This window comes from Vidua macroura, chromosome Z (assembly GCF_024509145.1).
Source record: "Vidua macroura isolate BioBank_ID:100142 chromosome Z, ASM2450914v1, whole genome shotgun sequence".
Lineage (NCBI taxonomy): Eukaryota > Metazoa > Chordata > Aves > Passeriformes > Viduidae > Vidua > Vidua macroura.
Window position 1 is genome coordinate 26,243,904 of NC_071611.1, and position 23,997 is coordinate 26,267,900.

General features: G+C 39.0%; 1 protein-coding gene across 1 annotated transcript in view; it reads right to left on the minus strand.

The window, feature by feature from the left end:
• POC5 (POC5 centriolar protein) overlaps positions 1-22,803 on the minus strand; it is a 29,228-nt gene extending 6,425 nt beyond the window's left edge. The window contains exons 1-9 of the mRNA XM_054003941.1: positions 22,716-22,803; positions 20,798-20,895; positions 20,290-20,512; positions 17,452-17,551; positions 12,932-13,079; positions 4,923-5,095; positions 4,397-4,573; positions 2,039-2,143; positions 1,148-1,327 (exon numbers count right to left, since the gene is read on the minus strand). Of these exons, the coding sequence (XP_053859916.1) occupies positions 1,148-1,327; positions 2,039-2,143; positions 4,397-4,573; positions 4,923-5,095; positions 12,932-13,079; positions 17,452-17,535 (867 nt within the window). The 5' untranslated portion in view covers positions 17,536-17,551; positions 20,290-20,512; positions 20,798-20,895; positions 22,716-22,803. The remainder of the gene's footprint in view (positions 1-1,147; positions 1,328-2,038; positions 2,144-4,396; positions 4,574-4,922; positions 5,096-12,931; positions 13,080-17,451; positions 17,552-20,289; positions 20,513-20,797; positions 20,896-22,715) is intronic.
• Between the last annotated feature and the right edge of the window lie 1,194 nt (positions 22,804-23,997).

Genomic DNA, 23,997 nt, shown 5'->3' on the forward strand with positions numbered 1-23,997 from the left:
AATGAGGAAACAGATGAGGTCTGATTAAAAAGCATAATAGTGGACACACAATTTACAACAAAAATTACAACAAAAAATTTACTTCTTACTTCTGAATGCAAACTACAAACATATTCATCAATTAACTTTAAAAATAATTTACTATATTTACAAAGATAGAGGTTTTCACTTGAAAATCTCTGCTTCACCAGAGATGAACAGCTGATTGTAGTTTCTTTGTAGTACAGCACAATATTAATAATAGAGGATATCAAAGACAAGACTATTCAAAAGGACTGTCAGACTCAACCTAAGCAGAAATATATGTTGCAAGTTTGTCTTTTATAAGTTGGCATCTGGCACAACCCAGATCTCTGCAGAGACATGGATTCATTCAACAGAAGAGCAAGAGTTCTCTGATGATTATTTAAGTATAAGGGTAAATTTTCATCACCAGTCTCTCTTCTCTAAATACTGTAAAAAACTAAAAATGCTGAGCAAAGATCAGAGCAAGTTGCTACTTATGGTTTTTGCGCTGTTAAAATACATTTGGTAAGGCTGTTCTTAAAATTCTAGGTTTAATTTCTTGCTGAAATACAAAGCTCTTGAAAGTGATATTTTAAAACTGATTACTTAGCATGCAGCAATGCACAGATTGACAATTTCACCTTAAGCTCTGAAAATTCTTTAACAAGCTTAATCAGCAAGCTAAAGAAAAATCAAACTTAGTTTCAGCCTTTAACAAAATAGCTATTAAAGAAAAAAATACTGTATTCATCATGATCATTCAAAGTAATAATGGTCTTCTATTTCCACTGTCTCCTTCATTAAGACCTCAAAATGCATAGCCGTTACTAACAGAATGCTGTTAGAAAACAAATGGCATTCCCATTAGTAGGCAAACAGAAATTTCCTTATTTCAGGAAAGTACAATTTATTTCATCTGTGCATGCAGATTTGCAACATTTTATATCAGATGCAGGGAAAAAAAGGCATGTCTGAAGACACAACAGAGATCTTCGATCCATTTGGATCTTCTTGCATATTTGGGAGCTCTGTTCTACTGGAAAATACTCGCGTTTTGTTAGGTTTGCTGCGAAATACATACTTGGGAGGAACAGGAGTTGGGAGTCAAGGAGCAAGAGAAGGAAAAAAAAATTGATTTTACCTCTGCAATTTTCGCTTCACAATCATTGGCAAGCTGAACACACATATCTTCTGCCCTTAACTGACAGGCTCTTGCTACTTTGTCTTTCCGTCTTTCTTCACTAACAGAGCACCATGCGGCCCACACTTTCTTCATCAAAGCCGTCTGGAAATGTCTATCTGCCATTCTAATTGCATATTCCTTAGGAAGTAAATACAACCACATCATACAAAAGTTGAGGGTTGATAAAAAGTTCAGTACTCTCCTGTGCATGATTGTTTTACACATTATTACAAAGACCACAGTAGAAACCCCTTAACTGAGTTACAGGTTCTGCAGTGAAGTGTTACACAATCGGCGTCAGCAGCTCAGCATTGCCTCTTCATGCGTGCCATGGCACATTACTGTCCTCACCATGAGAAACCGTATTTATGAACTCCTAGGCAACACACAACAGTGGTCTTACTCTTAGTTTAATGACACTCAAACAACAACCTCACATACACAATATAAAGAGACATATGAAGCCATTTGCTGGGTATGTGGCACATTTGGATTCACTGCAGGAATCATATAAAACCTGCAGTCACAAAGATTGCAGATAGTTATCATAAAACACTTATATTTTGAATAAATTTAGACTTCAGGATTGTTTAAAAACTACTTTAAAACAACTCTATTCTACTCTACAGCAAAATAATCAGCAGACAACAGTTCTTTCCCATTCCAGAGAGTATTCTGACAGCAACATTCCTTTTAGAACCGATCTTTTCAAACTGTTATTTGACATTGTCAAACACATCAAGATAGAAACACCATGGTTTCCTCAAACTGTAATAGGAACTGCAGCAGCTCTGACTCTTTTGGGTTCAGAGGTTTAATTTTCACTGCATTTTGATTTTGTGCACATACCTCTTGTTTGGCTTTAACATGCTGAATCCGCCACAGTGTAAATGCTCTCATCAACACTGCTCTCTCCTTTTGCTTTTCTAATGCTCGGGTCAAGTTAATTATTACCTGCAAAAATATTAATTAATTCTATTTCACTATTTATGATCACTGTAAGATCAAAGAGAATGTACTTTATGTCTCAGTTATTTTTCACTTAAAGCACTTGCTTTTAACAGATGCTTTCTACTGAAACTTCCCCTTACTCTAATCAAGTGAGAAACAACAATCAGAGTTCAAATGAGAAGTAAAAGTCCTGTGGCTTTGACACTCAGATTGTGGCACTTCCATTGTGTAGTTTTAGGAGAAGTTCAACTGAATTGTTATTGTTATTTCCTCCTACATTTGGTGATTTCTGAGCTACTTTCTCATAATTAAATGTTACCGTAGCATAACATTAGAAGAACTTCTTATTTCAAAGAGAATTTTAATAAATCAGAAACATTTGTATTAGAAGCTTGTTTCACTTGTCAGAACAGAATAAACAAGCTAAGCCATTGCTAAAAACCAGAAAAATTGTATTAAAAATTGTTACTCTCTTTAGAAATTCTCATGGAAGATACTATATAAGCTTATAGCAATTAAAACGTTTGAGAGGCAAGATGTCATATTGGATAGAGACTGCAGCTGGGGACTTTTACCAGCAATCTCTAAAATTTAATGAGTACACATAAACAGTTGAGTTTCCTCAACTAAAAAGTAAGCCAGGGATGATGCAAATTTGGTAAACCAAATCTGAATATTGCTCTCTACTTCTCCCTAACTTCTTATGCCACATTCTGCCATCAACCATATATGAGCAACTCCAATGGTCAAGAGTGACCTATCTTGGGACTTTGGGGAATAATGCAAAGTTATTTTAATTACTGCATAAATATTTTTGAGAACAAGATTTTATGACAATACATACTAGCATATGTTAACATCACGCATTTGTTACAAGTAATAATTATTGAACATACATCAATGAAATTAATGATATCTAAAATAAAAATGGAAAACAAATTAGATTGATATATTAATTACTTTTGTTGAAAAAGTGTCATAAAAATCAATTTTCAATGCTGCATGCATACTGCTACACACTAGAAGTCTTCGCCTAAGTCTATTTTTGTTAATTAGCATATTTTTGCAAACAAAAAGCATTTAAGATTTACAATGTGAAGTAAGAATATAATACTTGTAATATTTGTGAGGCTGATGAACCTTGGTTTATATGGTCCATATCAGGATACCCCAGATTTCATAATTATGGAATGATATGTGGAAGCAGGGAAGCACTGCCACCTTCCATTCAGGTGATAACAATAGTAATTTTCTATTCAAATTCTTAGAAACAAAACTATAAAATTGGCTGAAGAAATAATTTATTTGGCAGCAGAAAACAAAATAGAGCTTTCAAGGTATCACTGAGAATTACGGCACGTTAAATATGATTGACACGCAATGATATCCAACAGAATTAGATGTTTGAAAGGTATAGGCTGAAATAAGGTACTAGTTACATGGTGCAGTACATGCACAAGGTACTAGTTATATGGTACAAGACTAATCCAGTTATTGTAATGTTACAACACCTACATTTGCTTGGTCTGTAAGATTAGTCTGTTTTCCAAATGAAGAGAGAACACTATCTTCATTCACGTTTTAACTCCTGTAATGTATGTTTTTTTGAAAATGCAAGCAGGAATTAGAAACCCAAACTCTATTAAGTGTTCTCAAGTGCTAAGCGATATGTTCAGGGTGGCAGTAAAAAGATTCAATTATCTTGTGTGATTGCAAAACTGCCAAGATTTTATATCCACTTTCACAGTTCTAGTTAATTTTCAGGTTGTTTGCACTGTTGCCAGCAGGAAAGTGTAAACCAGAGACTGCAAATGTCCAATCTTAAGAATATGTACAAATGTAGAATTCCTAAGAATCTTAAAATAGAGGCTCCTCAACATTTACAAGACTGCTGCCTACTTAAAATTGAGAAAAACCAATCTAATAATTGAAAATTTAGAGGCTTTTGAAGTTTAAGAGCTAACAGACTCACCTAAACCTGTGTGATCTTCATGAAATAAATGAGAAACAAGAGTAAACTCTAGATTTAAGAGGTAAACAATGCAAAGTATGCACATATGATGCGTTTTCATTGTTAGTATAGACAACTCTATTAGCAACCATGATTATTTTTCTACAATACAGTGTGAATGTATTATTTACTTCTCTATGTTACTTGCTTAAAAAAAAAAATTGTTCAAAGAGATGGACCAAAAGATTTAGTGTAGATATTTTTAAACAGAGAGGAACTGTTAAAATATGAAATTGATTTACTACCTCATCTTTCCTGCTAATTGAGATTTCATAAGTATGAAGTAACTCTTTCAGGTTTTCCATCTCATTCTGCAGTTGCTTCACTTGTGTGACATGTTTCTCTTTCTCTTGTCTCATTTGAAGCTTGTGATGTTGAATCGTATTAAGTTCCCAATTTTTCAGTTCAGTCAGAATATTTGTCTGAAAAGTTAAAAGGATGACAGTAATGCAGTTTAAACTATTCCCTCCTCTCTATTATTTTAATCTTAAAACACTTATTTGCAGTGATACCTTCATTACACAGGCTGTGTACAGCTGTATTACCAGACAATGAACTATGGAATTATGGTATCTGAACATCCCCAATGGAGACAGTTATTCCAAAATTTTTGAAAAAAGATATTTTGTGCTACATATGCTTATGTGCAATATGCAACAAAAACAAAAAATACCATTCTCCCAGCAATCACACTGCAACTTTTCCTCCATTAACTCTACAGTATAATGATATCAATGAATGATTTTTAAGGATTCCATACAATATAAATACCTTAAGACTTCCACTCCAGCGATCAACTATATTTTCTATTTGAGTGACTTTTCCATCTGGTGAAGTTAATTCAGTCACTGTGGTTTTGCTGACTTCTCTTGGACCATGTGTGAAAGAAGTTGCTTCTGGAAGAGCAGGTTGTTCCATACCAGCCTGCTTCACTGATGTTGAGACTGAAAATAAAACAAGAGAATAAGAACTAACATTCTGGAAAGGCTGCCTGGTCCACATTCTGGATGGAAGTCAGAAGACAAGCATTGGTAAAAAGGAAATAAAATATTTATGACATCAGAAATGTCCTTTCCCCACATAAGAAAAAACAATCCAATTCTAATACATGCTTCCTGGACACATATATTTAAACTGACAATCCTATCATAACATTAGTAAATTCAAAAGTAGTGCTCCCTTAAAATACAGTATCTAAGTTAATTTAAAAGAGAATGATCACAGCAAGCACTAAAAATACAGCCAGAAATAACATCTAAAGGCTTCTTGACAATTAACATCTCAGGTCAACAATCTACAAACTTCTGCCTTTTTTCTCAATGAGCCTGTAAACACCTGAGGTCTGTGGTGTTCCTTTACGAATTCACAAAGTAGCCTGTGGATATATTTAGATGTTAATATGTACCTGCATCCATTTTTCTTAAAGCCTTAAATCTGTTCATCTAATTAGCGTTCAATTTGAGAAAGGATGTATCTACCATGAATTTATATAATGCCTTATACAATAAATCCTCACTTTCAGGAATTATGTCTAGGTACCACTGCAATAAAAGTTAATCCCTGCCCAAAAGCTAGTTTGTATGCATTTGAGCTGAGAATAAAGTTAATATTTAAGTAAACTTGTGAAGTAAAATATTGCTTTATATTTAATTATTCCTTACAGAAAATTTGTTATTTCAGTTGACAACTGAATAAAAGAAAATTAGAAAGAAGATGTATTAGCAGATTCCTGCTAATAACAGCAAATATGACAACTTCAAAAAAATACTTTTTTTTTTTTATAAGTAGAGAAAACCTCCAACATTTTAATCTTCACTTCTGAAAACAAATATTGTCTGATGAGAACTATTTTTTGATTCAACCTAGAAGAGATAAGCTTATCTGTCACAAAGCAGTATCTTCAGTGGACACCAGAAAAGTGTGTTTCTAATTTATTTATAGCAGAGCCTGATGGTTGATATTCTTTTACAGTTATTTTCAGTGTTAGGTCTCCTTTCCTAAGGAAATGAGAAGAGCTGTCTGGCTAATACTCTACCACAAAACTACTACACTCACGCTCTGAAACAAAAGGGAAATAAAGGAAGAACCGTGATGCAGAAGCAGCTACAACTGTTTTTTGATATTTCTCTCAAGGTAATATACAACCACACATCATAAAATTAACGCTACAGGAGTGCCATCTAACACACCATGTCTATGGACTAGATGTCCTACCCTATTACAGAAGCAAAAGACCATAAAGAGATTAGTCCCCATCACAGAGTATATTAAAATCAGATTTTAGCTTTTTGTCATTGTTTCTCTTGAAAATGACTGAAGTGTTGCTATAGTAGTGGCAGAATTTGAATACCTGTTGCTTCTAAAAATCTCCAAAATACGTGACATGCCAGACAGATGATCCAGATTACTTGAAATACACCTAATTTTTGTGATAAAGAATCTGGCTGGCATCTGACAATAACATTATCTGGCACTCTTACCATTGTCAGATATTCACAGTTCTGTCTTTCACCACTTCTCCCCATTTCTGCATGTCATTCCTTCCTTCAGTTGTGACATTTATGCATTCATAAAGCTTTGGTTTTATTTTTATACTTCTACTACTTGGCTAGATTACAAAGATATCCTACACAGCACAGTTTGCAAGATACCGTAAAAAAACAACAAAAAAAACCAAACAACAACAACAAAAAAACCCCAAAAAACCCCAAAAAAACCCAACCCCCCCCCCCAAAAAAAAACCCAAAAAAAAACCCCAAACAAAACACCAAAAACAAACAAAAAACCCAAAAACCAAAAACAACAACAAAAAACCAACAACAACAACAAAAAAACCAAACAAAACCCAACAGAACAAAATGTAACAAATCAAAACAGGATATTAAAACAGACTGACAACTGCCACAATCTGAGAATCACAGTATTACTAGTTCATCACTCCCTTCCCCTTAATTCTCCCTATGAACAGATTATCCTAACACAACTTCATTTCTCTCATTTACCATAGGATGCATATCTTCATTGAATCCACTGAATGTATATGTTACATATTTATAACATCATCTTATAAAATTCATCTTGGCTTTCCAGCATTGCCATAATTTTCTAGCTGTACACACATTAATTTAATTCTTATTTCTAATGCTCTCCTTCTGTCACCTCTGTTCCTTCACAGAATTATATGATGTCATTCAGTTACAGTGCGCTAAGGTATCAAGGATACTGGGACATTTGGATGTAAGTATAGAAATGCACTATATTAAATAATCTCCATATGCATTTACTGCAACAAATCTCTAGATGGAGGTAATGAAATTAGCTGTTTATCCAGATGTCTGTTACTACAGTTGAGCTTTTCTGTGTTGTTCTAATATCTAACTTTTTCTGTTTTTATTAAGTAAATAAGATCTGACACTGTTCTCACACATGACATGCTATTAGTGGCCCAAGCTGAGCACAGCAATTTGCTAAAATGTTCTAAGAAGTTTAATGGATATGTACTAAGGACTGGCAGGCTTGAAGAGAAGCATTTTTTCCACTCTTTGGGTATGAGTCATCATTGCACATCTCTGCAACAAATAATTTACTGCTCCAGTCTTAGTAATTTTCAAATTTAATCAACTAAACTGATAACAAGAACAGGAAATTAAGTTTTATGTTTCAAAGTTTAAAAACATTTGGACATTGAACTGAATTGAATAATACAGAATGTTTATTCCAATTACTTTTCTTATTTGAATGAGAACTGTTAGGACAGATACCATGTATACTTACATTTTCTGCAACAAATAGAGATTACCATTAATCAGAGTTCTACCATCATAATGGTATCATCCAGACCAAAGAATACTTCATAACCAAAACTTCATTTCAGAAGGCATCACATGGCATTAAAAACTCTGTTGGTCCCAATACCATCACATGGAGAAGGGGAAAATACATTGTAAACTTGAGAAGCTCTGCAGAACAGCAAACTTTCAGATTTTAATTCCATGCTCAGCACATTCATTCATTTTGTTTTACAGTTATAGAACACTAACTGAATAATTTATTATTTTGTTAGTTTAACACACTAGCAGCATTAGAGGCAAATGACAAAAAGCCTGATTTTTAGCATGAACAAGCAAGCAGTGCCAAAAGAATGGAGTTTAACAAAAAAATTAACTGTCCTTCAGAAAAAACCTGATAAACAATCCCACCTGATCAGCATTAGAGGTAGAGTATTAAGCTTGAATTTAAGCATTAGAGGCATAGTATTAAACTTGAACAGTTTTCTCACTGTTCATTCAAAGTCATATTATTACCATAATGAAAAAAGAAGGTATTCTGAGGGCATTAACACTGTGGCCAGCACTACTTCAATACATAATCATCACCAATCAATATCATTGATTATATAGAAGAATTCAAGATTTTGATCAGATCTTTTCCTAAAAGTTAAAAAAACCTTTCTACAACTAGATTGTTTGCAGCTCTATCTCTAGGAGGTATGACCCAGACTGAGAAGACATAGTGATATTTTTAACAGCAAACAGATATTTTGATAAAATAGCGAAGCAAAGGAAACTTATTTATAGCATGTAATTGACAGAAGCAGGATGAGTCTGTGTAAATATTCTTCTTGTCTCTTCTGTTCTCTGGGAAATTCAAAAGCACCTTCTTTATTGTCTTTAATAACTTTTTTTCTATTTTGAAAATAACAGACAAATTGTATTTTGCAGGGTGCTGCCTTTTGCAAAGACAATAAATATCTGAGTGGTTCCTTGTAATAAGCAATACAACTCCTTTAATGAAAACTACAATGCAAAATTTTGATCACCATCAAGTATAAGACTATTTCTTCCCCTGTTTCATGAGAATTAACAAGAGCTTGCAAATGACTATTCTAATTTGGTAACACCAGGAATATTAAAAAGATAACACTGTTCAAATATTTCAAGAGAAGCAACCAAGGGAATGGAATTTCATCCTCTCACTTCTACGGCTATAAAAAGCATCAAAGACCTGACAGGCTACGTGTTTAGCCCTATGAAATGGTTTGACGTTGGCTGGATGCCAAATTGCAGCCACCAAAGCTGCTCTCTCACTCAGCTCTGCAGCTGCACAGGGGAGAGAAAATATAATGAAGGGTCCATGGGTTGAGATAAGGACCAGGAGAGATCACTCATGAAATACCATCATGGGCTAAGCAGGCTCTAATTAGAGATATGAATTAAATTTATCACTAAAAAAAATGAGAGCAGGATGAGAAGTAAAATAAGACCTTAAAAACACCTTTCCCACATCTGTCTCTCCTTCCCAGCTCTACCTCCTCCCCCAGTGGCACACAGAGACAGGGAATGGAGGTTATGGTCAGCTCCTCACACATTGTTCCTGCTCATGGAGAGGAATCTTTCCCCTGCTCCAACATACGGGGTCCCTCCCATGGGAGACAGTTCTCCATGAACTTCTCCAACGTGAGTCCATCCCATGGGCAACGCTCTCTGTGAACTGCTGCAGTGTGGGTCACTCTTCCATGGGGTGCAGTCCTCCAAAGACAGGCTGATCCAGTGTGGGTCTCCCACGGTGTCACAAGTCCTACCAGGAAAGCTGCTGCAGCATGGGCTCCTTTCTCCGCAGGTCTGCAGGTTCTTCCTCCAGTGTGAGCTTCCCATGAGGTCACAGGCCCCTCTCAGACATCCACCTGGTCCATGGGTCTGTCTGACAGCATGTGTCTGTCTCCTCCACAGGCTGCAGGTGGATCTCTGCACCCCCTTGACCTCCATGGGCTGCAGGGGCATCTGAGCTCCAGTGCATGGAGCACCCCTTGTCCCTGCTTCTCCAGTGACCTTGGTGTGTACAGAGCTGTTCCTCTCACACATTCTCACTCCATTCTTCTCTGGTCACAATTACAACTAAGCAAAACTTCTCTTCCTTCTCAAATCTCTTATCACAGAGGTGTTACCACCATTTCAAATTGCCTCAGCCATAACCTGCTGCACTCCCATCCTTTGGAGCTGACAGGGACTGGCTCTGTCAGACATGGAGGAAGCTTCTGGCAGCTTCTTAAAGAAGCCACCCCTGTAGCACCCCCACTACTAAAGTCTGGCCACGCAAACCCAATGCAGCCCAGAAAAAAAAATTAAAAAGTATAACCATAACTCATCTGAAAGAGTTACAGAGATACAGGACACTGGGTGGCTGGCTACAATTTTTTCTTTAGACAAATAAGATAGAAAATAGAGTATACAGTCATGTACCAAAAAAGTGTAAGAGTCTAGTGCTTTGATTCTGATATTCTTTCTTACACGTTACAAAAAATCCCTTACAAAAAAATATTCCACTCAAACTGGGAGACAAAACTCTAAGCAGAGAGCACTGAGGAGCAAATTAGAATTTGCTCCATAATATAGTTCCACATAGCTGAGTTTGAAATTTTCTACTGTTTTAAGAACATCAACTCAGGTTGAGAAACAGTTCCAGCAGCTGACATTAACTGCTCTACAAATCAAGAGCTTTGCAAGTGTACTTGAATCCTGACAATCTGTGACTTACAATATGACTGATCAACAATGGAAGAACATTCACAGGAGATAAACACTCTGCTCATGGAACTCTGGGAAGAATACAGGGAGTGACCACAGCTGTTTTAAAGGAAGCTGAAGTTATCTCAACACAGGAAGGGGCTCTGGGTGGCCTTTGTTTTTCATAAAAGGCTGCACCAGTTGAGTGGATCAACTGGTTGCATAAGTGGCCTTAATTAACTGCCAACTCTGAACGTACTTCTGTGCTACCCAGACAAGCATGGCTTGAGCCAGTGCAGTACAAAAACGAAGCAACCAGCAAAACGAACTTTCAACATAGCAATGGGCTTGAGCTGGCTTTAACCCACACAAACGGTCACAGCAACTGTGCCATGATAGTTCATATACAGAGACTGGCAGCAGGAGTCACAGCTGCACTGTGATCTGCATACTGCACTCACTCTGCTTGTGCTGTAACTGTTCACCTAAGTCCTGCTTAGATTTTGGTTCACACACAGCTCATGCTAAGGCCTGGTGTATCCTAGGAGTGGTGCCATGAGGTCAAGGCAAGAGCAGCAGGTAGGCAAGATATGATGGACAGAAGGGCTAAAGATCATTATGCAGCTGTCATCACCTACCACTTGCTATCTTCTGCAGCCTTAATCCTTCCAGACAGATTGTCTAGCAGTTGCTTTAGAATCTAAAAACTTAAATACTATTTGTAATGAACAAAGTTCCCGGTGAGGGCAGGGACTTCCTAGTTCCCATGGCAACACTGGAACGGCATTGGCTCTAGCTGAGCACCGATATTGAAATATTAATTAGCTAACTGCAATGTTTGTTTTCTCTAAACTACCTGGAGATAACCTGCCTCCCCCACCCACTCCGACATTCTGGGACTAAAATGCAAATAAAAACCCTTGGGGCCATGGGAGCATTTTTTAGGGGATAAAGACACCCCTAAATAAAGAACTAAACACAGTAGAGGGGGCTAGACAAATGCCCTAGCTAAGGAAGAGGGAAACACATCCCCTGATTGACTTTTGCCTGTCACCATCACCTTCAAAAGACTAGACTAGAGTAGGCTGTGGGAAGCAGAGACGGAGAGACAGAACTTCCTGGTGCTACCACAAAAGAAGGAGCGGGGACAGCCGTTGTTCTGGACTTCAGCAACAGACTCTGCACGCGTCCTCACCCTTTGACTACCAGTGTGCCACAAGGAAAGAAAAGGAGACAGCTGCCGCTCTGGACTTCAGCAACAGACTCTGCACGCCTCCTTCCTTTCGGCCGCCTGGGAAAGCTACAACAGCCGGGGCGAGTTCCGTGTCAGGCCCCCTGCCCAGCTCATCTTTTCAATAGAGAGCTGAACATTAATAAAGGCATTAGCCCTGTTCATTTCAGTATTGACCAAACTTCCAAGTTGGAAGGCATAAATATGTCACTTGTTCCTCTAAACAGTAGACATAAAGCCATCAAAAAGGTTATAAAAGCGAGACAGAAAGACAGCTAAATATTTTTATAATTAAATAGAATGATAAAGAATAGAAGTTAAAGTCAGTTTTTCCTGATTATACTTAACTTCCTAGGAAAGAAATAAGGTGTATTTGTTTACTATTTCTTCTGAAGCAAAATTAATAGCAAAGCAAAATTCTCAATCAAAGCAAAATTCTCAATCTAAACACTAATGACAGAAGCAAACAACACAATCAAAAATGTCCATGTTACTAATGCATCACAAGACACTAAACTTAGTGTCTAGTGATGCATTAGTAACATGGATAAATAAAATACCAAGCAATAAAATAAAATTAGAATTACAGGATCGAACTAAAAAAGTAAGAATGACATTCATGTAGTGACATGATTAGTCATTACACAAAGCCCTTTTAAGGTAATTCTCCCTTCCACTGAATCATTGTTTCTATGTGCATTTCTCTATCACAGCCATACCAGCTTCAGCAAAACCAGCTGTGACCCATCAAATTTCAGTGAAGCATACTGTAAGTAAGGGTATCCCTTTTTCTGTTATTACATCAACCATCTTTAAACATCTGCATCACAAAACACAAAGAACTGTCAGCACATCAACACTGTCATCTGAAAGTGATGCCAGAGAGAGAACCCCTCAGGGAATACGTCTTCCTACATGTTGTGCAAAATGCAAATGTACTACAAATGAGGTACATGTATTTTTCAAACTAAAGTGATTAAAAATATAAGTCATCAAAGTTGTATCATTGATCTTGTAAGCTCAACACATAGCCTTGGGCATACTACCTGGCATATTACGATGACTGGCATCATCTGTTAACCTGGAAACTCTGTCAGATGGTCTCTGTTCTGAGGCAGGCTCTGGCAACTTTGAGACACACTGTTCAAACTTCGGAGTCATTACAGTAAAATGAAACAGCTCTTTATATTCATCCTGTTGCAAAGTGGTGACAAAGAATTATAAAACTACAATTACATTTTTAAAAATTAGGCATATATAAAAACAAGTGCAAATTATTTTCTATAATTTTGAGAGGTTTCTTTTTTATTATTATGGTGTAAACAAAGAAGATCTCCCCTAAAGTTGCAAAAGTGAGCTGTTTTCCTACAATAACTATAATAATTTAACTTTCTCTTGTTTAATGTCCACATTCCTTCTGATTACAACTATATGCACTGTAATAGTTGCACAGAAAGACTCTGCGAGATTGCAGCATTGGATATTATAATAGGCATCGAAAACAAGAACTGGAAAAAAACTCCAGTCACAGATCATGTAAGTTATTCATCAGCCATTATTATTTTTAATCATTGCTAGTAGTGCTTCAAAGAAAACCATGTATTTTTATAGCCATGACAAAGATGCTACTGAACACAGTCACACTTCACACTCTGTAACATTACAATTTCTTTGGTGGAAGTTGTAAAGCCTGTTGTAAAGGAAGTTATAAATCAAAAGAGATTTGATTATACACAATTTTGTTTAGAGTGGATATAATTATTCTCACCTTATATTATTTATTTTTTAAATTATACATGTACACAAAATGTGTATATATAACTCAGAAAGAAGGTTTCCTATTAAGAAGCTATAAACCTATCTAACTGGTACATGGCATCATGCTACACACCAAAGTAAGCCAATTAATATTTTTTTGAAACCTTCTAATGAAATAGATTTTCAGGATGATGGTATTTAGTGCTCATTGTGAAACTGTAAACAATCTGTATTATAGCTTAAACATACAATCTGGTAATTCAACAAGGACCAGTTACTTACTAAAACAAATAAAATCTACTAATTAAAGATGGGAAAACAAGGCCGATTGGAAAATACTAAAGCAGGTCACTAGCAATTATTTTTTCTTCACTTAATATTATCATATTAGTTCTGTTCAGTATCCTAATGAGGTCAAACCTCAGAAACCAAGAGTGAATTCAAAAATTAATTTCCTCTTAAACCTGGGGGAAGTTAGAGTGAAAACAATCAATGAAAGGTACCAATTATATACAATATGTTTTTGAATCTAACAACTGAAAAGGATAATATTTCAAAACTCTCAGTGTAACTTGCATATTTTTGTGTGCTTCAACTAATTAGACAATTTAAGAAGCTAGGTTTGGTACATTTAATCTGAATTCTAGTTTCCATTTAAATGTCCATTTCCCATCTTCTAATCTATTATGTTCAAAGTAGAAGTCTAAATAAATGTATATGAAGCTATAGAATTACTAATACGTGATCTATCTTCTGGACACGCAAGTGTGTCACATTCCATGTAAAAGGTATAGTTAGCTGCAAATCAACAAGTTATCATGGCTTTTTTCCACAGCCATATCTTTCTAACTGTATAGTTTAAATTTTATAAGATATCAAAAGAAGAAAATTGTTATCTTTAGACCTGTTACTCAATCAGGAACTACATGGAACCATACAAAACTCCCTGCAGCAAAATCTCAGTGGAGTAAAAAAGCCAATATTAGCCTTAACTAATAAAAATTAAATGATTCTACAGAAGATGTTAGATCATACCTCTGTCTTCTTCTAAGAGATCATGTAACCAAATAGCAACTTAAAACTAATTCTTCCCAACAAACAAGTTAGTTCTCAGACAGAGCTGATCCAGCTGCCTCCATGATTATCTTAGTCAATTCAAAAGACCCAGTAGGTTAGATGTCAGATGCAAGTGGGTTTCCCATGTTGAGTCACCCAATTTATTCATTATCAAACAATCTATCCTACTATAGGCATGCCTAGCATTCAAAATACACGTATCAAGCTACGTCAGGAAATTTCTTTCAAGTTCTAACTCTTTTATTAAAGCTCAAAGAATCCAATCTGTACAGGAATATGCACGCTTACGTGCCAACAAAGTGTCAATAGACAGCATCCAGTGACAAATCTGGAAATAAATGTTTATAAATTACAATATTATAACACTGTTGAAATGAAGTTGAAAGGCAAATATTAAAAGCAAGCACAGTATCCTCATTGTAATCAGAAACTTAGACACACACAAAAAAAAAATCCTGGAGAGAGCAGTGGGAATATGTATGGAAACACTGAGTGATTAAGTGTATTACCTCAATCTTAAATACTCCATAACAAGTATGCTGCAACTGGAATGCAATATTGACCAGTACATTTAAAATAAAACCATAATATTATTAACAATATATCTTTGGTTTATTATCGTGGTTCTGCTTTAAACAGAACTTCCAAGCTGTTCTGTCAACTGCTAACAATTCTGTTCATGTGTAAAACTAGAGGAATATAATTCTATGACCTGAAGCTCTGTGGAATTTTGACTATTTAATGCCTTGGTTTTGTAGAAGAAAATGTAGTGATGCAATGGACAAATGGCACCAAAAAAATCAGATTTTTTTGATAATTTTTTCTATTTTTAAAATAAAAATCTACAGATACTGCAAAGGATTGTAGTCAAGGTTACTAGACAATATGACAAGAACAGATTGAATGGATAAAGTCCTCCATAACAATTATAAGTAATGGAAATTCTCTAAGAGCCAGTGGATCTTTTTGTAAGGAAAAAGTAATAAGATGGTCTCTATCTAAAAGCAACACATCAAAAAGGCCCAAACAAACAAAACAGAACAGACCTTCCAAAATTATCTAAATAGAGTAGAGTACTTACCTGTCAACATTCGTATTGATCAGCTGTGACCTCAGTGTACTTTTTCAACAGTAACAAACTCCTACCAGGGGTAGCTTTGGGCTTGTCTAGTTTGGAGAAAAGGAGACTGAGGGGCTTCATTGCTCTGCATAGGTTCCTGAGCAGGGGAAGTGAGAAGAGATGTCCATCTTGTCTCCCAGGGACCCAGTGATAGGATGAGTGGGAATGGTTCAAATTTGTGTTGGGGAGGATAGATTTCACATTAGGAAGCACTTCTTTACTGAGAGGGCAATCAAACACTTGAATAGGCTTCCCTCCCTAGGGAGACTGTTTGATGCCACGAGCCTGTCACTGTTTAAGAGGCATTTGAACAATGCCCTCTAATAGCATGGTTTAACTTTTGCTCAGCCACAAAATGGTCAAGCAGTTTGGCCAACGATTGATATAGATCACTTCCAACTCTAACTATTCTTCTCTAGACACATTCTCAGTCACAAAACAGTCACTCATTAATATAAGTTTATCATTCTCTACAAGGTGGCCTTAGAGCCTCCGTGATAATCCACCAAGTCATAACAGAAAATTCTGGTCCTTCAAAATTTGTAGCATGATGCTTTTATCTTGTTCTCTGACTACAAAAAGCATTGGAAACATAGATGCATTACTATTCCTAAACAAAGATTATGAAAATTTATCCGTGTGATAAAAGGACAAATAGAGAAGTATACAAACTGCAGAAATGAATTGCCCCTAAAAATGTTGTTTAAAAGGTACAAGTCAATCCAAACGGTAAAAAAAGAAAGAAGAAAACCCCTTAATTAAACAGCGCTGCTGCTGCTGTATATGCCCATTTCACCACGTGACAAACGTGGAGATGCACATCCACAGGGCAACTAGCAAAACATGTTATTGCCAAAACTGTCCTGGTTGGGACTGTATCCTACCAAAGGAAAAAAACTACATAATCTACTATGCAAATAGGAATAACCAATTATTAAATTATGAAAACCTGCTGCTTTCAAAAGAATTGTATAAATGATACTTTATCCAGTATCATTGTATCTCTCAAAAGCATGATGAGCACAGAAAAGGCAACCCCCAGTATTACAGTTACAGAATTTCCTAATGTGTTTGATGCAGAAAGTTAAAAAAAAACAAAACAAAAAGCAATCATTTCCTTTCTGTAATTAACTTGGCCATAATACTACTCCAAGGGAAATAAATCCATTTAAAATTTTCAGTTTTTACAAAACTGAATCATGGGGAAAGCCTAAAATATAGTTACTCTTCATCTCTCAAAAGTCATGGGTTTCTATCCCACTGCATCAAGTTCTGGCTTCTTGATAGGACTTAACATAAATAAAGAATAACACTAGGAGAAAAAAGGTAAGAAAACTACCTATTTTACTTGCAGCTGATCAAACACGAAAGTTTAGGCAAGAATTTTTACATAAATTTCTTGTGAAATGCACAAAAGTGGAATCTAACTGAACATATTTTAGTATCAGTATTTTTTGCAGTCTGCTTTGTTTCTTTTCACTAATATTTTTAATATTTTCCCATATATGTAAAATATAAAAAAGATGCACATTTAGTTAGATTTCCTCATAGTTATCCTTCGCCAAATAAAATGCCACGACAGTAAATCAAATTATATTGCCTCTGTCCCACCTGAGAATTTGAAGAAGCAGAACTGTCCTGAACACAGTCATCTGGGAAAACTGGACTTGTGCTCTTCTTCTCATCAGATGACATTCTGCACAAAGTATGTCTATAAAACAGTAGAAGCAGAACTTCATTTTTCAGTTTCAGTATGTAAACATATATTCACCAACATTTTCCCCAGAAATAGATTCTGCTGTAACAACTGGATCAATGCCGATTCTGTGCACTAAACTGGTTGAACAGTCTTAAATGCTGGAAACTCTCTGATTCAAACCATACTCAAAATAATGGAAATATTTTCACTAACTTATAAGACAACAAGGAAAGACTCCAAAGCAACAATGTCAGTTGTTGCAGTTACAGATATACCTCCTGTGTCAATCTTTCATTTTTATTCACACTGTATTGCCTTTTAATTTATCAGGCTGTTTCAGTACAAAATTCCTACAGAGCAACATGAGAATGCTTAGGCTACACTGTGCCCACCCACTACATGACCTCAACCACAGCCCAAGATAAGATAGTGCCCTGAACACTCCTGTTCAATACCCTGAATCTTACTGGTCAACATCAGTCTCTCATCACTTTTTTGAGTTTCTGGCCCAGGAAGATGAACAGATATGGAAGGACAAGTAAAACCTTAGGTTCAATAAATGTCAATAATACCAGCAATATCTTAGCAAGACAGTGAGGCATTCTTTGAGTATTTGGGAAGTAGGCAATGTTGAAGAATTGGTAAGAAGCTTGAAGACCTTGCAAAAGATATATGTATCTTTTAATGAACTACAGCCTTGTATAGGTCCTTCAGTGAAGAACTGAAGCTCTTATGATAAGATTTGACAGAATAAAGGGAAAAGGACTCTAAAGGATATGGCAGGGGAGGGAAAGATGAAAGGAAGTACAAAATGAGGGGAAACAGTATAAAGCAAAGTGAGTTTGTTAATGAATGAATGGCAGTGCGATATAGGTACCTGATGCACATGAAAGACCATTATACACACTAAGAAGCTGTCAGGAAAGGAAGCATACCACCATAAATAACCAGAGGAACTGACTGACTGTACAATGTAGCAAACAACTTGCAAGGAAAATTTATTTTTAGAGAGATCTTTACAACTATCAATTATAATATTCTTGGTTTTTTAAACAGATGCACTTTCTGACAGAAATGTAAGTTTTAAGTTGCTAGTTGTACTGTCATAAAACTGGCAGGAATATCCTATTTTAACACCATCAATGTTTCTCAAAGTATCAAACCCCTCACATAGTTCTCTATATAGGAATACAGATAGAAATTAACTATCCTTTTGCTCTTTGAGCTGTTCTATACACTGATTCCTCCTGCAGCATAAAAGGTCTCTCTGCCATGGATATTTTTACACCTTTCAGAACAGCAAATTCATTTCTATGCTGATGATGAATGTTTAAAAAACGGTATAAAGACAATTTCAAATGCTGAGATTTCCTGTAGCTCAAGGTTCAAAAGACATCTTCCTACTTCCTGCTGAGCCCTCATATACCGACCACATTCTTTAAGTACAAAAAATGGAGTCTAATGAAGGTTTACTTTGTACTTTTTATTCCTGTATATCTATGTGTAGATGACAGAAGAAATACTGCCTTAATCACCTCAGCCTTTTTCATTGCCTCCTGGTCTGATAATTTTCTTCTTTCCTTTCTCACGTGAATTACTCCTTATATATATCCTTGGTTTTAGCCTCTCTATATAATGAAATAGGTCTATACAAACACTCTACCTTCTTTTAGCTGATAAAGTCTTTCAATACCAAAAAACACTTCTGCAATCCTAAAAAGTCAACTTCCTATGCTTTCCTACATAGTTTCTCAAATTGTGGATCCTTATTACTCTAAAAACCCTGGATCTATTCAAAGATGTGTTTGTGCATTAGTGAAGACCACAAAGAACCAACCATCTAGCACTTACAGGAACTTTCTGCAGCCAGAAGTCTGAAATATTGTCATACCTTCCCTTCTCAGTACACTTCAAAAGAACTAAACAATTGATTTTTCTGAGAAACAGGATGGCAAATGGAGTTCAATGTGAAAACAGATATGTCCAAGGAAGTAGAAAAGAAAGGTTTTTACTGAAGTTTGTTCAATAACTTAAGACCACTGTCAGAATTCTGTTTTCAGCTCTCTAAGATCATGCCCCTTACATGCAATCAAGTGGATCTAGCTCTCTACTTGTCACTGAAACTACTCTCTGGTCTTCCAAAACTCAAAAGGTTCCTTATCACAAGTGACAAAGCAAAGTGTCCTCGGTCAGTCATACAGCTTCCCGTAAAGGCCCTTCACCGTCTTCACTGCCTTCCTTTGGATGCTCTCAAATAGCAGAATGTCTCTCTTTTACTGTGGCACCCAGAACTACCCCCAGCACTCGAGGTGAGGTTGCCCCAGCTTAGAGCAGAGCAGGACAATCCCCTCCCTTGCCCAGCTGGCCATGCTGTCCCTGATGCCCCCCAACACACAGCTGGCCCTCCTGATTGCCAGGGTACTGCTGACTCATGTTCAACTTGCAACTGACCAGGATTCACCAGACCACTTCAGTGGGGCTGTTTTCCAGCTTCTCATTTTCCAGTTTGTTGTTACATCCAGGGTTGCCCTGTCCCAGGCGGCTTTTCTGCCTTTGCGGAAATCAACGGCCCTATCTAATTTAGTATTGTCAATAAACTTACTTTAATGCCTGCATCCAAGTCAATTAAGAAGATATTGAAAAGCACCAGGCCTAAGATGGAGCCCTGTGGACCCCCACAGGGACAGGTCCCCAGTTTGATGTCACCCTATTCACTGGAACCCTCTGTGCTCACACCATAAGCCACTTACCTATTACATAATGTGCTTATCCAGCTGTGCGCTGGACATTTTCTCCAGAAGGATACTGGGAGAAACAGTACCAAAAGCTTTACTGAAATCCAAAAAGATCACGTCAACTGGTTTCTCTTGATCAAGTAGGTGGGTCACCTTCTCATAAAAGGGAATTAAGTTTCTCAGGCCAGATCTTCTTCTCATGAACCCGTGCTGGCTGTGATCGATAACTGCATCAATGCTGCAGACAGAAGCAAAGAACTCATCTCTGCCATGTCTGTGTCCCCATTTGTGAGGTGATCATCCTCATGATGTTATTTCTGGACTGCCTTTTATTACTGACATATTTTTAAAAACTACTTTTTCTGTCCCCCAGAGTACCGGCCAGCTTCAAGTCTAACTGAGCTCTGGCCACATTAATTTCTTGTCTATTATGGAGAGCTGAATCTCTGTATTTCTCCCATGTAATCAGACTTTGCTTCCACTGGGCATATGCTTTCCTTTTTCCACTGGGCATATGCCTTACCTTCAGAAGATCCTGCTCAGCCAAGCCAGCCTAAGAATAACTTGTCAGTTTTGATCTCAGTGAACAAGCACTAAGTACTACAAAATATCGGTAAGTTCCTAAAAGAGAAATAAAGGGATATTAAGAGACCACCACTGGGTCAACAAGTTAACTTGCCAAGCTGCAAATCATTATATAGTGAAAGACAAGTGAGAAGAATATCCTCAAGCCTACCAGGTTCTTACCCGAGCAGCTGCCAAAATATATTTCTGACTTCATTAAAGAAAGATTGCTGCTAACAACAGCAGTTTTTTTCCAAACCATAAGCATACAACTGCAATAGTAACACTACTACTTTTAAGAAACAGGATGCAGCTATAAAGACCTTGGTCTGACTCGGCATGGTTGTTCTCCTTAATTTTGAATTAATTAAGCTGTGCTCAGGTTTTTGTGCTCAGGTTTGGCTTTGTTTTTAACTAAAGGTGATGCTTTCCAAATAATTTAGTGTTTCATTCGGATAAGAGGACTCAACACCTAAGAAAGAGAATCATGTAGTGGGTAAGGTCGGAACAGACCACACTGGGTCATCTTGTCCAATCCTCCTGCTCAAGCAAGGTCATCCTAGAGCACATGGTACAGGATTGTATCCAGGTGGTTCTTGAATATATCCAGTGAAGGAGACTCCACAATCTCTCTAAGCAATTTGTTCCAGTGCACGGTCCCCTGCACAATATAGAGATAAGTTCTCCCTCATGTTTGGGTGGAACTTCCTGTGCATCAGTTTTTGCCCACTACCTCTTATCCTACTGTTTGGCACCACTAGGTGCCCGGCTCCATTGCCTTGGCACCCTCCCATTACATAATTATAGACATTGATGAGGTCTCCTCTCAGCTGTCTCTTCTTGAGGCTGAACAAGCCCAGCTCCCTCTGCCTTTCCTATTAAGATGCTCCAATTCTGTCATCATCTTTGTAGCCTCTGCTCCCCTGTTCCAGGAGCTCCATGTCTCTCTTGTCCTGAGGAGCCAGAACTGGACACAGCACTCCAGGTGTGGCCTCAGCAGGGCTGAGTACAAGGGCAGAATCACCCTCCATGACCAGCTGGCAGTGCTCTTCCTAATGCCCCCCAGGATACCATTGGCCTTCTCGGCCACAAGGACACGCTGCTGACTCAGTGACAGCTTGTTGTCCACCAGACCCCCAGGTCCTTCTCTGCAGAGCTGCTCCCCAGCAGGTCAGCCCCAGGTGCCTGAGCCTGTTCCTGCCCAGGTGCAAGACCCTTCATTTGCCTTTGTTGACTTTCAGATGGTTCTTCTCTGCCCATCTCCCCAACCTGGCAAGGTCCTTCTGAAGGGCTGCACAGCACTCCAGAGTGTTGGCCATTCCTCCCAGCTTTGTGTTCTTAGTGAATTTGCTGAGCAGGCATTTGCCCCTTCATCCATGTAATGGATGAAAAACGTAAAAAGTTCTGGGCCCAGTACTGAGCCTTGAGGGACACTGCCAGTGATAGAACCGCATCTCCTACAGTAGAGGTAGAACATATTCGTTCCCTTTAGCTGTACCCCCTCGCAAAGCACGCTGCTCACGCTTTTAACCCCTCACTACAGCAGCTCCGTAGCTGCCCCCGATGCCGGCAGCGCCGACACCGCGGCTGCCATGGCAGCCGGGGACAAACACCGACAATCTGCTCAGTGTCCCACAGAAACCAAGGAGGCACCGGGGTGGTCAGGCAGCGGGGAGTGCGATAGATTACGAACAGGAGATTCTCCTTTGCTTTTCTTATACAGGTCATTTAAGGCAACCAGCCCAACCAGTGGGCAGGGAGTGCCCACTAGCACCCTCAGGAAACTCGGGTGGGGTTGCGGGCGGCAGTGCGGCCTCTGGACAGGAGCAGGGGTGCTGTGGGAAAGACGGCGCGGCCCCGGCCCCCCCCCCGCTCACCTGCGGGCCCCAGCCTGCCGCCGCCCGCCGGCCCCGACCGTTTCAAACTGCCGGAACGGAAGAGGAACCACCTCTGCGATAGGCTCAGGATTCCTTTGCAAGGCACCCTCCGATTGGGCGGTTTGGCGGCGAAACAGCCAATCGAGTCGCCAGGCCAGGGGCGCGCACGCCGCTAGCCCCGCCCCGCACGCTGATTGGTGGGACTGGCGAGGGGGCAGGCGCAGGCGCACGCAGCGGCCCCGCCCCGCCCCGTCCCGCCCCGCCCCGTCCCGCCCCGCCCCGTCCCGCCCCGCCCCGCCCCGCCCCGTCCCGCCCCGCCCCGCCCCGTCCCGCCCCGCCCCGCCCCGTCCCGCCCCGTCCCGTCCCGCCCCGCCCCGCCCCGCCCCGTCCCGCCCCGCCCCGCCCCGCCCCGTCCCGCCCCGTCCCGCCCCGCCCCGCCCCGTCCCGCCCCGCCCCGCCCCGTCCCGCCCCGCCCCGTCCCGCCCCGTCCCGTCCCGCCCCGTCCCGTCCCGCCCCGCCCCGTCCCGTCCCGCCCCGCCCCGTCCCGTCCCGTCCCGTCCCGTCGTGCCGGCGACCGGGCACCGCGACGGGCCGGGCTCGGGTCTCGCAGGCCCGCATTCCCAGTCCGTGCCCCGCGCTGGCCGCCAGAGCCCTGCGTGGTGGTTCTGGCGGTGCCGGGGAGGGGACCGTGCCAGATTAAAAGCTTTGATGGGGGGGCCTGGGTCTCTCCGTGTTGGAGAGCAGCTGCTGACAGGCATTCCTGTGGAGAATGAAGATTTAAAAAAGGAAAAAAAAAAAAAAAGGAAACGAAGAGAGTGAATTCCTTGGTGGAACTCCTTCATTCTAAAGCGCTTCCATCTATGCTAATAATGAAGCCATAAACCGTCGCCGAGCAGGGGTTTTAAATAATTTGTACAGTAATGCTGCAGAAGGAGGTCTTAGCTTGTAGTTTCCAGCATTTCTCTCCAGGACAGGCTTTCCCTAAAACTTTGTGTAGGCAGACAGGCGGGATGGATTCCGGCGCTAAATTTGGCCAGCCCCGTGGCAGGGCTGTGTGTCAAACACCCCACCTGAGGCATTCTCGGGGTTGTAATAGAAAGAAATACAACAGTGGGTTTTAAAGATTTTAATTTCAGGCATCAAGGAGTAGAGAGTCCTTTCATTTTCCATCCTTTTAAATTGATAACATTGTAATTGATCTTTCTGTATGCAAGCTGTATCACTGAAAATGATGCAATATTATTTCAAAATTATTTACGGCACTGAACTCTGGCTACAGCAT